We start from the raw sequence: 15,201 nt of genomic DNA on the forward strand, positions 1-15,201 counted from the left end.
GGCGCGAACAGTTTGTGCATGAGGAGAGCCCACACCATGCGGACCCAAATGGATAATGGAGGAGGGAGAGAGGAATGGACCCATCGGTCCAACCGTGGTGTACGACAGCGAGGCGAGGCCCACGCCCGCGCAAGGAAGAAGAAGGCCCACGACCTGCACGAGCTCAACACTGGGCTCGATGCTCTGCTCCGCGTGTCCGCCGGATATTCTGAATCGCGTCGCGGCACAGGAGCTTGTTGCTGTGGTCTGCATCGGCGCGTGTCCTTGCCGGTGGCTGAAGTCGAGTCCGTTCCATCACCGCGCGTGTCGTTAACTGGATGGCATGGGTTTTTCGCGTGCTAACCGTGCCGGCACATCGGGCACTCGTCTCCTGAAGATTAACCAAAGCCTACACCCACGCCAGATCAAAACTGTTTGTATCAGTATTACTACTGCTAGTGATTCAAACTATTCCCAAGACCATGTCCTAGAACTGCTGTTAGCCTCTTACTGCTGGGTGACCATTGCATTCCTATGTCCGTACATCGTGGTCCAGAATCCAGATGCATTGCAAAGCAGGGCACGAGACTGTTGTAATCCACGTTGTCAGCTGTTAAGACCTCTCTCTTTCCCGATGAATAAAGCATAGGCACAAATCCAATAAAAAACACAAATACATAGATATAGGGTGGAGCTCTCTTCTTCTTTATTATTTTTTTTCTATTTCTTATATAGTTGAAGAACTCCTTATATACTCTTATGTATATAAAGGAATGGAAAAAAACTCTTGTGCTTAACGGAAGTTTAGTAGAGAGCTCACACCTACATGATACAAGGGACCTGCTACCCCGCCTGCCCTGCACCACGCCGGCTCGATTAGACAATAGATACTTCCCTCGCCAGTGTGCGTCATGAACCCATAGGGCACCCGTTTCTGACCACAGTAGTCTGCACTCTGCAGCGGCAAACACTAGAAATGAAGGCAGCATCTATTCGACGACTGGAAAGCCTCCTCTCTCCTGAGCACATCATAGCTAGCTAGCTAGATACTGCTATGGTCCATGGAGAATAATAGTAAGTCGCATAGCCCAAGATCTGCAACTTCTTCTTCTCCTTTCCATGGACGTTCTGAAAGAGAGAAGGCGGAAGTTTCCAAGTGTTTTGCAAAAGGGGTTTCGGGTTCCGTTTCTGCTTTCTGCCTGTGCCAGGCTGCGAGCTAAGCTAATCATCTGCTAGTGTATGGAAGAATGAATGATGAGCATGAGTTTTCGCTCCTCTGCACTGATTGATAGATTGATTGGCTGGTTCATCAGACACATCTGATCCACATCCACTAGACAAAGAAATCTGACCAACCAATACACACTGGCACACTGCACAAATATGCCATTGAATTTAACTCACAGGAATCTCTCTGTACACCGGACCAAAAGAAAGCGTCCATGCCTCCAATTCCAACCCCATCACATACTTGAAACTCTAGTGCCGTGGTTTAGCCGACCAGAATGCAGTGGCGATGCCCTGCTCCTGCTGCTGCACATAGCAAGCATTTTTATTTCCCCTGAAAACAAGATGAGCTATGGCAAAGAGAATGACTTGGCTCTCTCTGTTCTCGAAAAAGAAAAGGTGCACAATTCCTTCGCTTGGTCGCAGGAATTTCACAGGATTTTGTAGGGAATAGTTTGATAACCAGTAGAATCGGGAAATTTTCTTGCATCCCGAACATCAAACAAGGTAAGGACCAGCCTGGACTCTGGACACTTCAGGATTTCTGTAGTTTTCTGTCGAGACTTCGCAAGATCGTAATCCACTTCTAGAATCTCATCCCGTGATCATGGCACGTTCAAGTTTGACTTTAAGAGTACTCAGGTAATCAAGTTGTCCCATCTAAATACTATATTATATTCTGGCAATTAGGCATCGCGACCACCGTCTACGCCATGACTGGCTATGTTTAAGATTAGAGGAGAAGATTTTTAGAGTCATCGGTGTGCTTTTCAGGCATATGGGAATGTCTGGGAAGTAGATCAGACCGATAGAGGAGATGGGCATGGCGGTAGGAGCGTCGCCAGCCACGGGCTGCGAAGGATAGCCGGTGGGTTAATACCGAGGTGGGGAGGCAATGACGCCAGGTTAACATAACGACGGTGACTTTGGCAGCAGGAACGTCGCCAAAGACAAGTGGATGATGGCGGATGAGCTGAGTGAGCACAAAGCGAGGACGGGCAAAGGTTAAAGACAGCTATGAGCAGTTACCGTTGCTAAAAAATAAGTAGAAAAACAGGAGATTGATAAATAGCATCCGCCATATTATACATACTATATATTCTCATTATCGTCCATCACAAACACGAAAAGGGAGGGAGAGAAACTAGACACGATAAGCATCACAGCTCAAGTGTTCACATGCACAACTCGACCCCCTAAATAAACAAAAAAAAAACCCACAGGCATAAGCAAGAACAAGGCGACACATTCTCAGCACTGGTCATGATCAGGTGACTACACACTGACTGATCTGTCTGTCCATGGCCATTGCCATCACATGACGCTGCACCCAGCGTTGGGGTCCTCGCAGCAGGGCTGCTGCTGCTGCTGGTGGTAGTACGGCTGCTGGCCGCCGCCGTAGTGCCACCCCTGGTTGTCGTACACGGGCACGCCGTAGTACCCGCCGGGCGCAGCCGGCTTGCTGCACCGGCAGTACTGGTACCCGCCGCAGCCGCAGCCGTATCCGCCGCCATAGTAGGACGACGGCTCGTAGCCCGCGTTGTAGCTGTAGCCGGACACGGACCCGGCCGGCGCGGGCCAGATGGACGGCACGGCCACCCCCTGCGAGGCCGGGACGGGCGGCACCATCATCATCGGCGGCATGATCGGCTCGCCGCGCGGCGGCTCGGGCCCGGCCTTGGACGCCATCATCTTCTCGAGGAGCGGGGCGAGGTCGGCCTTGCTCATGCCGGCCGGCATGGGCATAGCCTTGCCGGGCTTCGCGGTCGACGCGGGGGCCGCGTCGTCTAACTCGAACTTGACCTTCTTTTCCGGCTTCGCGTCCTTGTTAGTTTTCTCCTTGTCCGGCTTCGCCTCCTTGTCCACCTTGGCCTCCTTCTTCCCCGCCTTGGCGGCCTCCTTGTCCGGCTTGGCGTCCTTGACCTTCTCCGGCTTGCCGGCATCCTTCTCGGCCGGTTTAGCGGCCTTGGGCTTATCGCCGCCGTCCTTGTCCTTCGACTCCTCCTTGCCTTTAATGTTCATCTCCTTGATGATCCAGCCGGCCTTGCAGCAGAGCTTCTTGCAGACCTTCTCAGCGTCGAACGGCCCGGAAATCTTCACGGCATTGCTCTTCTCGTCGAAGGAGATCGTCTTGATGCCCAACTTGTCTGTGAAACCCAATCAATCACAATCAGCCATGCTCATGCAAGGTCATCAACACAAACTTCGTAACACCAGCTGACAGGTGGGGCCAAGAGTAGTCAGGTTGAATGCTCATCCAGAGCATTGGGCCCATATGTCAGCGATCGTACTAGGTAATGTGACTGGTCCTGTCAAACTGCTAACTGCAGAGGCCTTTGCATTGGTGAATGGTGACGAGAGTGATATAATACTCTACCTTGGATCTTGCAGAGGACTCTTCTGATCTTCTTGTAGCATCGCTCGCATTCAAGGTCAACCTTGAGGACGATCGTGGAGATCTGCGATGAGATCGAAGGATTAAATGATGGTAAATGCAGTACTATTGCAAGTAGATCCAGTAGCAGTACTACAACAGGTTTAATACTCCGGTTCAATTGTTATTTTTTTATTTATGGAGTTATAAACATGGCCTAATCATTTTCTTTAAAAAGCAGAACCTTATCATTTTCTAAAAGAAACAGAACCTAATAGAATGAACTCATAGACATGGAAAAGACTTTATATAGTATATACTTCATGTTCATTACTAGTTACTAATACTATAGTCTTTTTTGTTTTTCATGTGTCCTGGATCCTGATAAAACAAAATGAGAAGCAGCATGCGGATGAGTGTGGAAACTGTTGGTTATGGTAAACATATAATGGCACTTCTAGTTTCTTGGAATTTCCAGCATCTTGGAGGGACGCTCAAAAAACCATTTCTAGGCGAACATGAACAAGCGAAGAGCAATTCAGGTTTCAGACAGTGAGTCTTATGATTTTATTCTTTTGCGAAGAGGAACGAATCTTATGTTTGAAAGAGTGGGCATAGGGATGTGAAAAGGACATTAGCATAATAAAGTTTTTGTAGCTTTGTTCAAAAGATTCTGTGAAAACACAGACAGATGAACAAAACAAACGTGTGCCTTCATCTTCTTCGCATGGAAGTGGTTGGGGAAAAGGAAAGGAGTTCTGATCAGAGTCACTCAGGGTCAAAGATATTTGCTTGCTCTGTACTTCACTTGTCATACTTCTGGTTGAGTGCTTCACACTTTTTAGGCTACTATTCATGTTCAGACCAAAAACGGTGCGCATCAAGATATCAACCTCCAACAAACTTTCAAGTGTCTCTATCAAACATAAAACTGGCTTCCAAAAGAACATGTATTCTCATATCAGAAAAATACCATTTTTGGGGGGTACATCTGAACTCTGTTCTGAAGTTCTGACCATAAACCCGATGTGAACTCTAATCCTAAAAACGCAAACAGAATAAAAGAAAGACCCAAAAGAAACACAGAGATCAACACCATTGAATCACGAGGAGTTGCACAATTCCTCTCCTCCTCAGTAACAAGACATAGACATTTCTTCTACCAGATAGAAATTGGGAGCGCAGGCAAAGAAGATCAACAACACTCATCATGCAGAGGAAACTGAAAAACAAAACAACGAAACGAAGAAGCATCAGGTTCCATCGATGTTCCTCTTCTTACCTTGTCCGCCATATCAATGGCGCTCGAAGCTGCGTCACCTTCCTAGTCTGGACTCCGGAATGGCGGCTGCCGAGAGAGGGAGAGAAAGAAGGGAAAAGATACACGGAAGGGAGGAGGTGGTGGGTGCGGCGTTTTAAACCTGAGCTTGAGCACGCACCGGCAATCAATCTAAGCACCATCCCCGGCCACCGACGCGTGGGCCCTCGGTCCTCGCAGCCCTTTGACCCTTATTAGCTGTGCAGCATGTGGAGGCCTTGCCAGTCGGTGGACCTCTCCCTCTGCGTTTGGGCACACACGTCTCACAGGAAATCACATCATAGAACAGAACTAGAATCTAGAGAGCAAATGGGGAAAAAAACGTTGTTGAAGTGGTACTGCACACATTTCTGATTTCTCCAAACAAAGTGCTAAAAGAGAAATGACACGGAATTACGGAGAGCTGACAAGAGTGCCAAAAGAAAAGGAAAGAAGAGAGAAGGTAGTTAGAAAATTTCGTAGCGTATGACTTGAGCAGGTGAGGTGATGCTAGCAGCAGTGATGCGAGCCTCTGTTCCGGAGCGTGCGTACAGCCAGGCCGGGAAAGGGAACGAAGCCCAGCGAACCACGGGCGGGCGCCACCGAAATGGACAGCGTCCCGATGATGAGGTTTCGCAGTGGACGGTAGCGACGGGCGCACAGGGTAAGGGGAAATTTGTTTGGCAGATCTATATAGTTTATTCTCAAGAATTATTAAAGAATTATTTTCAATTAAAAATTATTTTTTAAAAAATCACTCTCAATAGAAAATTTAAATCAGTAAAAACTCTATTAATCAGCTGATCTCGTCTAGTTCGATGCGGCCGCGGCGGCAGGAGTTGGTGGTGAGCGCGTGCCGCTCTGCGCGGGCAGTTGGGATGGCGCCAGAACGGCACTGAATGGAGGTGACTCGAGCACGAGAAGCAATTAGTTTCGGAAGGAATTTTCTGTTTTATATTTGGCCAAAGTTTTCTCTGTCCCTGACAGCTTGAGTTCTTTCTTATCCAAAGATCATTCAGAGGATCAGAGGAGGTACTGGCGTACTGCATTGCAAACCACGCTTAGACCATCCTAACTATATATTTTTCATTTTGTTTTCTTCTTGATTCTGTTTTCCGTTTTTATCCTCTTTATTTTCTCTCATCTCTAACAATTTTCATTCAAAAGGAATCATAAAAGGAAAGAAAAGAGAATCTCGATCTAAAGAAAATAATCTGAGAATCACATCGTGAAAAAAATCGTGAAAGAAAACCGTTATAATATTGAAGGAGATAAAAATTACTTCACGACGGCTCGAAGAAAAACCGTTGGGACTAGCATTATTTTTCTGAGCGCTTTGAGCGGCCTTCTTTTGTGCACTGGCGTTGGTTGAGTTCTCTGCTCATTTGTTTAAGCACCTGTTGGTAACAGGGTGAACCGGTGGAGGCAAACGTGAACGGATTAGGCCAACAACCGCAGAGTAAAATACTAATTAATACTGAAGTTTTTGCAATGTTTTCTGTGCCTTTTGATCATAGGCGTACTGGCGTCGCAATCTGGAACAGGGAGAGGGCCTTTCTCTTCCAAAGTGCTGCACAACTCATTCGCCATTCGCCGTACTGATCCTCACCCAAAAGAAAATGCATTGGAACCTTCCCGTGTCCTGCAAGTCGCAAGCTTTTCAGCAAGATGGTCAGATCCGGTGAAGGCAAAAGTTGAGGAGGTTTGCAGCTTCCTCAACTCTGTAGTGTATATTCTGACAGTCTGTTCCCCTCACATGAAGAATCATCTTAAAAAATCACCTCACAGGCAAAAGTTGAGGAGGTTTGCCGAACTGAACACCTCAAATTTGAGTTGAATTTTGACACCCAAGTTGAATTCCGAATTATATTTTAAGTATCTAAATTTTCTTCACGCTCGTGAGTAGGTGTCGGTGCTCTCACAGCTTCAGCTCGCACCACTGTACCAGGTCATTGTGAACGTTCCGGTGGCCCCGTCCATTTCTGCAGATCGAGAAACATGTGTCCGCCCAATCATCCCATCCATCGAACATTTCTCATTCTGTACTCAAACATTTTCTCCCGGCTCTTGCGTTTACGTTATCTGATCACCTTCGATGTATATATTGTTTAATGCATATGATGCGATCAATCTGTAATAAAATGACTGATCCTGAAACCAAAAGGAGCATTGACCTTCCAAATGGTGAGTGCCTGATGTGTACGTCTCACTGTTCTAGGCTGTTGTTTCTATTGGATCGGCTGAGCTCGATGATTGGTTCCCCTACTTAATTCAACAACTGGGAAATTCCGATCGGTTATACCCACTCAAACATCAAAGACGAAAAACAAAATTAGGGAGCTGTGGAGTGGAGTGGAGCTAGCACTGTGTGACCTGTGAAAGAACAGACGCCAAAAAAATCCTCCAAAAGTGAGAAAAAAGAATCATGGAAGATGAAACCTCGCTTTCAGAGGACCAGTGAGGTCATTACCCAGACATTCTACCCGATCCACTATATAGAACTGCAGCACATAAAGATGCAGCGCAGGTAGCTGTGCAGCAGCCTGCGTTGTACCAGATGATCGACTCAAAGGAAGCAGCTAGAATAAGTGGCGCTTTGTCCTGCTCCTGCATGTACTAGAGTTTGGCAATCTTAAATTCTCAATGCATGCTCCATAAGTTCCATCAACCAAGAGTCCAAGAAGGAAGCAGGATCCCGGAATATAGTACAGGAAGCTTTAGTAGCAAGGGACAGCCTGCAAAGCCGAGGGTCTTTGGATAAACTAACGAGCTAGGCTTCAGGAACACACTCAAATTCATGGAGCTTGCATCGATCCATGGTGCTAGCTAGCTGAAAAGTTCGATAGCTTAATAATAGATCATGCAATTGTGGTCCATGGTGCCATTGAAGTATCATCACGAAGAACGGGCGATCTTAACGCATGCACCATGTATAGGAAGCATCTCTTGAACTGTGCAACACATTGCTGCATTGACCTTCAAAAAAACTAGTGAACTGCATGTACTTCAAGGACACGCTCGGATTGACCTTTAATCGATTCCCTAATGTTGGAACTGGCTTGAATAATCACAGGCCACACAGTGGTGGTCCATTGCGCCGTAAGTATCATGACGAACGCACGGGCGAGCCTGAACAATGCGGACGTGAACAAGCGAATGGCCGAATGCGATGGCATGGCACGGGCGCGGAGTGGGGTTGATGGAACCGTCAGGGGACTGATATGAGCGACATGGCCCAAACGTGCGCATCAATCAGGTCTGAACTGGAGCGGGTTTCATCAAGTCTGAACTAGAGCACCGGCGGCCAACCTGACATCACGATGCAGAGTTGTTTCGACCACTCGTGCCAGCGTGCCACCAATGCTCATGAAACAGACTGAACCTTTTCAGCGAGCCAGCTTTTAGGCCCTGTTTGGTTTTACTTCATCTGTTTTTTTTTTTACTCAGAAGTAGAGAGGTGAACCAATAGTCTGTTTCTGAAAATAGTTTTTAAGAAATAAAAGCTAGCAAAAACTATTATTATTACTAAAAGTTAGAAACTGGTTTGGATGAGCTTTTATAGTTTCTGAGGAACGATGTTATGAGATGTATTACATATATTATATATTTCATTTACATCAAAAATCAATTTAAAAACAGTTTTTTATAAGAAACTTTTCCACATCAGCTTTTTAAAACAGATTTCGAAAAAACATCCGCCCAAGTAAACAGACCTATAAAGCACCATAACCATACTGGATGCAAGAGGTCCAGCTTATATATTTAGGGTCTAGGATCGTGAGTGCGTTTTGTTCAGTCGAAACAAACAAGCAGGTAACCAAACCCACTTTCAGGCCGCGCCCGGCCCATCGTCTTTCCATTTCCTAAGTTCGTAACGCATCTGCAAAAGCAAGCCTGGTTTGCCGGCCTAGAAGGCCTTTCAGAAAGACACAGGCCTGAGCCTTCAAGGCTGCTGAGCTCCAACTCACACCACGGCCCGTTTCTCGTTGCCCATGCGATCCGAGCGACACGACGGACTACACGCTCGCGCGCATACGCATCAGCCGCATATGCCGACGTCGCCGTGGTGCCGCCGCCGCATGCCACTCCCAGCCGCCATCCAACCTCACGCGGCCGCGCCCGTATCGTACCGTGTCACGCACCCCAGTTCCCGGCCGTTTTGAGCCCAGCGGCTTCCCCGTCCGGCACCGCGCACGCGCCATACAATTCCTCACCGCGGCCCGCTCGCCGCTCTCGCGCGTTTACCCGAAGCCGCCTTGGCCGCACGACCCGGCGCCCCTCTCCTGCTGCACCGGCACGGCTAATCGGCTGCTACTGCCTACTGCTCCAACTCCAAGGTTCGATCGAACCAGTCGCCCGGCCGCGTCCGTGCCGGTTGCTTGCTCGCCTGTTGCCTCCCCACACCGCGCGCGTGCCGTGCATCTCCCGCCCGCGGATCGCGTCACTGCGGTCCGGTAGCTAGCTACCAAGCATTGTTGGCGCGCTGCAGCCCTGCCCGCCGTTTCGCCGTGCCCTGGGGAGCAGAGCAGTTGCCATGCGTCCCGGGCTCCCGGCCGATAAAAAGTTTTAGGCTTTAAGTTGTTCAGAGTATCGATCAATCTGACTCTGCAGGTGGTAAAACGCGAAGGACGAATTGGAGCGAAGGAGAACAAAATGCAAGTTGCCAAGCTGCTCAAAGTGACATCAAACAGACTGATAGACTGACGAAATACAACCTTGATCGTATCACCTTGTACTAGCTAAAAAGAGAAGGCGTTCTCAGTTACACGACTATTGCTCGCGGGTTTGAACTTTCAGCACGAGTACAACCCACACGTGCACATCTCCATCCGCCGGCACAGGCTTAGCACCACCACCACACACGACACGGCGGCTACTGCTCGTACCTGTAGATGAAGTCGGAGTTGCCGACCATGGCGGTGAGCACCTGCGACACGAGGAAGCCGCTACCGGCGAGGATCACCACGATGAGCAGCGCCGTGACAGGGTTCTTGAGCAGCTCCACGATGGGCTGCAGCACCGTGTACGCCACCCCCGTGCTCACCGTCACCGCGTACAGCGCGTACCGCCGCATGTTGTCCCAGAACTCCTCCACCAGCGGGCCCTCCGGCCCCAGCGCCAGAGCGGGGCCCGCGCCGGCCGAGAGAGCGAGCGCCGCGGCCACGCCCGCCGTGATGCCGCCGATGAGCGCCCACGTCGGCAGCGCGCACGTCCTGCCGCCGTCGTCCACCGCCGCGGGGGTTAGCCGCAGCTGGTCATCCTCGAGCGCTGCGGCTGGCTCGATGCTTGCTTGGGGTGCTATGGCGTGGCGCCCTGCTGCTTGCTGTCGTGGAGTGGGTTCAGCGGAGGAGAGGCGGGCTCGGACGGCGGTGGTGAAGCCATGGCGGCGTCTGGGAGGGAGGCGAGGTAGGTGGAGGGCGCGGTGGAGGAGAGAGAGCTGGTTCATCTTGTGCCGGCCCGGCGCTTGGCCGGTGCTGGAGTGGTCTGGGATGTGGGGAAGCCGGAAGGGGTAGGGAGGAAGCTTGTGGTGTTGAATTGCTTTCGTGTTGCGCTTCTTCGTGATAGACCTCTGGATAGCATAGCCACTGCTCTCTGTCTTTTTTTTGTGTAAGGATAATAATAATCAAGCATGAACATAAACATTTATAGGTACCACGTTCTGACGTTCATTCGATTCCTATGGTTTCTTTGAATACAAAAGTGATATAAACATTACACAAAAACAATTCAATTCTTGTAGGATTCGAAAAATTAATCTCGATTTCTAGGCCTTTGCAATACAAAAACGGAACAGATGCTTTATGGAAATACCTCAATTTATATATGAACTGAAAAAAGATCTCAGAATTGTGCCTTCTTTGGAATATGGAAATCGCATAAAAGATTTACAGAAAGATTCCAATTCTTATAGTAACATGTACATATGCATCTATGGAGATTTATATATGACATAGAATATTCTTTTCAATACTTTAATCATAAAGTCATAGACTCACAAGTAAACCTCGTGTAGATAGACATATAATACACTTCTACGCCACATTTTTCACCACATATATATCTCATTGCTCATCACACAAACTAACCTGAGTACCCGTGCAATTGCGCGGCTACTCCTGATCACACTGAACAAATGTAATTTTTTATAATGTGATATATGTGACTTTAATATTTAGCCCTATATTATATGGTATGGATTATTCATGTAATCTAACATTAATAAAAATTACAAGCTATTTTATGGTACACGATTATATATATGTGATATGGACTCCGGTTCTTAGACCATCTCCAACCATATTCTCTTTATTTCGTTCCCTTCTCGATTCCTTTTTCCGTTCCCATTCCCTTTATTTTCTCTTATCTTCAACAAATTCTATTAAGGAAAATCGCGATCGGAAAGAAGAGAGAATCCTGTCTTAGAGAGAATAAATTTGAAAATCCCTTTCTAACGGGAACCGTGAAGTAAAACTGTTAGAATGCTGAAGAAAACGAAAATTCTTTCTGACAGAAATCTATGCCGTGTAAAGAATCCCTAGGACTTAATCTTAGATCACTTAGGAGTCCGGTTCTTAAAAAAAAGTTGGAAAAATTGTTACCTGCTCAACAATATCCGGTTGTGGAAAAGCTATGCGTACGACTGCCGTCCGACCAATTATCGCTACAGTACACCCGCGGGTACTGTAGCCGCGTGGTTTACCTGTGGAACGGCTACGTGTAGCAGCGTCCATCTGGTTGAGGACATCTCTCAACGGTGAACTCCAAAGCACTGCAGCTGTCTTTCAGCAATGCTATCCGCATTAGTACAGGAAGATTATTCTGAACACGCCTATAGAGCACTAAATATTTCCTGCTAAGAATCCTCGTCAGGCTATGCGAGAATTTTCGGTGTGAAGGACCTTCAATTTCATTTCCAATCAGCACAGCATTGGTGCTAGAATTGGTTATTATTTCCGAGTAAACATTACTGCTCCTACTTTTTTTAAGAATTGGAGGAAGCTAGTCCCTACAGATTATATATAGATAATGATAAAAAAATAAAAAAAAAAGAGAGAATAAAAGAAACAGAGGGGATTATGGGGGGAGGAAGAAAAAGAAAAACCAAAACATTACAGCCAGGAGTCTATCCATTGAAGAATAGCGGGGGAGTACTTTTGTTTTGCCTTGTGAACCAACAAGGTGAATTAGTGGCAAAACTTCCTATTACATCCCAAAACAAAAGGGTCAATATCATTAAAGAACCAGTCATTTCGGGTTGACCAAATACTCCAGCTCATCAAGATGATGATCTCCATGAAGAAGGAAACATCTAGTTGGCTTTTCAAATGGAACCAAATTTGATCAGCGCAGATATTCTGAGGGATGGAGATGCCAATTAAAGCCCAGCAAGCTTTGGCAAAATTGCAGCTTAAAAAGAGATGAACTAAGGTTTCTTCCTATTGGGTGAGGCAAAGTTCACAAGTGTAGTTCTTTAAAGGCATTCTTTTTTTTCTCAACAGTCCCCTTGTGTTCAATCTATCTTTCAACAATAGTCAAAAGAAAATTTTGTGTTTTTTCTGGCAAGAGGATCTCCATAATCAATTGTAAGCAGGATGGGTTGGTGAATGCCCCATCAGAGTGTTGTAAGCTTGATTGGAGGAAAAGGCAGCAGAACCCTAAATGTAGGTCCAACAATCATGTGAGTCTGTCAATGTTAAATCATCAAGGCGCTTCTAAAGATTTTGAAACAGGATGCAAACTTGTCCAGAAAATAAGTGGACAAGTTTACTGAGTAGATGTATTTGAATCACGAATCAACTCACTGTAGCCGGATGGTTTTATCAGATTTACTGTCAAGATTCACAGTTCATTCATATACTTGGACCCTCAAGCTTCATGACTTACTTCAGGTCCAGTCTAAGAGTTCCATTTTCCAAATTATATCCAACTTGGAGTCAGCGGATAGTCTTACTAAGTTCTCTAGGAAAAAATGATCTTCATATAGTCCATTGGTTTCCAGTGAAATTTCATTTGCAGGCACTTGATCCTGATGAAATAGTACTTGAATTATAAGTTTCTCTATAGAAAACTCTGAATATAATTGGGTGTTCCACCATCTTTAGAATCTGATTTATGAACAAACGGAGGTGGACGCTGCTACTAATCAAAATTGGTTTAGCTGGATGTCCAACTGCAAACGCTGCAATTCCAGTGCAATGTCGGACCACTTCATTTTGATTTCCGATACTGCAAGTAATTAGCTCATCCACAACCACGTCCTTCCAGCGGGCGCTGAAGTGAGAACGCCTTCAAAGCTTTGCAAATGCATCTCACCCTTTGCATCATCTTGGCCACATTCTTCCTCGCCACGGCCACGGCCACCACCACATGGTCCACGACTCCACATTATCCTCGTTTGGTCCATGGCATCATCGTTCATCACCACCTCTATTGTGATATTTTCCTTCCTAGTAGCAGCAGCCTGGATAGCAGGCTGTGTTGCACCTGCGCGCACATCTCTCCATGGTGGCGATCATCCTTGGCAGAACCACCTTCCGAACGTGTAGAAATTGAAATGTGGCCTCCCTTAGCAGGAGCGGTTGTTCTTGCCTTTCTCGGTGTCGAGGACGCTGAAGTTCTTGCCGAAAACGGAGTCTCTAGTGCTAGTGGCGAACTTGGGGTTGCAGGCCAAGGCGATCGCATTGACCCCCCGCACCATCGGCGATGGACTAACGGAGAGCTCCCTTCATGCGCGGGTCCCACCTGCTTGCGCCACGACATCCTGTTTGATCTCCTTGAGCCAGCCATCAGCCTAGACGGGCGTGTCGGACGTGCGCATGAGAACGGCACGTGCCTCGTCGTCGAGTCCGTGCATGGCAAGCCACCGGTGCGACTCCGGCACGGTGAGCACGCCGACCACGAGGAGCACCTGCGGCACAACGCCCAAGACGAACATGAAGCTCCAGCTGAGGCGTAGCTACACGCCAGCGAGGGCGTAGCTGGAGAGACGTAGTTGAGAATCCCAACTTTCCAACATTGATGGAACATTGATTCTTTATGGGACTGAATATTCGTCTGTCGACAGATTTTCTAACAAAAAAATCTATCAGAACCAATAACAAACTATCACATCAGACAAAAAAATAGACAGATAAAAAAGGAAAAAATTGTCAGATTTATGAAACGCTGGAAAAATATTGTAACGAGTACAGAAAAAACCCACCACAATACAGTGGGTCTGGCTCTATTTTGTTCACTGCTACACTGTATTAGCAAAACACAATCAAAAAAATTCTAGGCCAAGGTCCGGCCCAATAGTTAAGAGGTCCAATTAAATATAGGCAGAGGTCCAGTAAAAAAAAGAAACCAAAATACAATCAGGGTCAGGCCCAGTAAAAATCATTAAAAGACAAATAATCGAAGAGGATCACGAGAGAGACATAGCTGCAACGAGATTCCTCAGATCGAGAAGAAGAAATAGAAGAGGGGCGTCGTCATTGCGACCCAAGAAGAGGAAGATGTTCCAAATGTCATCTTGACAGAATTCATCCACCGGCTACACGCCAAACCTCCAAAGCTCCATAACATTCATCACAAAAATACCACAGTCAACACTGCAAAGAAATTATAAAATGATGTTAAGTATAACCAATCTTGAACATCTCAAAATGCACCAAGGGGTTCAGGATTATAATTAAAAAATTTGTAACACACACATTATTTTGTTTTGGTATATAAGGATAACCAACCTTGAACCTCTCAAAATGCATTTAAAAAAAACTTGTGCCACATATATCAGGACCTTGGTATCTTCAAAATAAGCATTAAAAAACAAACAAATATAAAGAACAGTAGAAACAAATACATAAACAAAAATAGAAACACAAACAAAGATAATAAAAAGAGAAAGAGATAGAGAGATATTCAGAAAGAGAGAAAGAGAATAAATAAATGTAGATATACATAAATAGATATAAATACAGTCAAATATTCACAGATAATAAGAGAGAAAGAGAAAGATACTAATAGAAACACACATAGAGAGATAAAGATAGATATAGATACTTATAGAGAGATATAGATAATAAAAAAGAGAAATAGCAAAGACAAGAGAGAAAGAAAGAGATAAAGATAGATAAAAGGAGATAATAAAATATACTTATGCATATACTTATACATATAAAAAAAGAGAGAAAGAGAGGTAAAAAATAAAAGAGAAAGAAAGAGATAAAGATACATACCTAAAGAAAAACAGAGGGAGAGGGAGAGAGAGAAATAGAGAGAAGAAAGAAACACACACATACACACATAAATAGACATGTTACATAGAGAGGTGAATAGGAAA

At 46.2% G+C, this 15,201-nt stretch overlaps 2 protein-coding genes across 2 annotated transcripts; both read right to left on the bottom strand.

Moving 5' to 3' along the window:
• Positions 1–2,252: 2,252 nt before the first annotated feature.
• On the bottom strand, positions 2,253–5,019 carry LOC133889915 (heavy metal-associated isoprenylated plant protein 6-like). The gene is made up of 3 exons (XM_062330337.1): positions 4,863–5,019; positions 3,584–3,665; positions 2,253–3,353 (listed from the first exon to the last, which is right to left on the bottom strand). Exons 1-3 carry the CDS (start codon positions 4,872–4,874, stop codon positions 2,521–2,523), a joined length of 927 nt encoding a protein of 308 aa, XP_062186321.1. The 5' UTR covers positions 4,875–5,019; the 3' UTR covers positions 2,253–2,520.
• A 4,499-nt stretch (positions 5,020–9,518) lies between these two features.
• Positions 9,519–10,472, bottom strand: LOC133891592 (uncharacterized). Its single transcript, XM_062332319.1, has one exon. It carries the CDS (start codon positions 10,321–10,323, stop codon positions 9,751–9,753), a length of 573 nt encoding a protein of 190 aa, XP_062188303.1. The 5' UTR covers positions 10,324–10,472; the 3' UTR covers positions 9,519–9,750.
• Positions 10,473–15,201: the final 4,729 nt, after the last annotated feature.

This window comes from Phragmites australis, chromosome 14 (genome assembly GCF_958298935.1).
Source record: "Phragmites australis chromosome 14, lpPhrAust1.1, whole genome shotgun sequence".
In the NCBI taxonomy this organism is placed as follows: Eukaryota; Viridiplantae; Streptophyta; class Magnoliopsida; order Poales; family Poaceae; genus Phragmites; species Phragmites australis.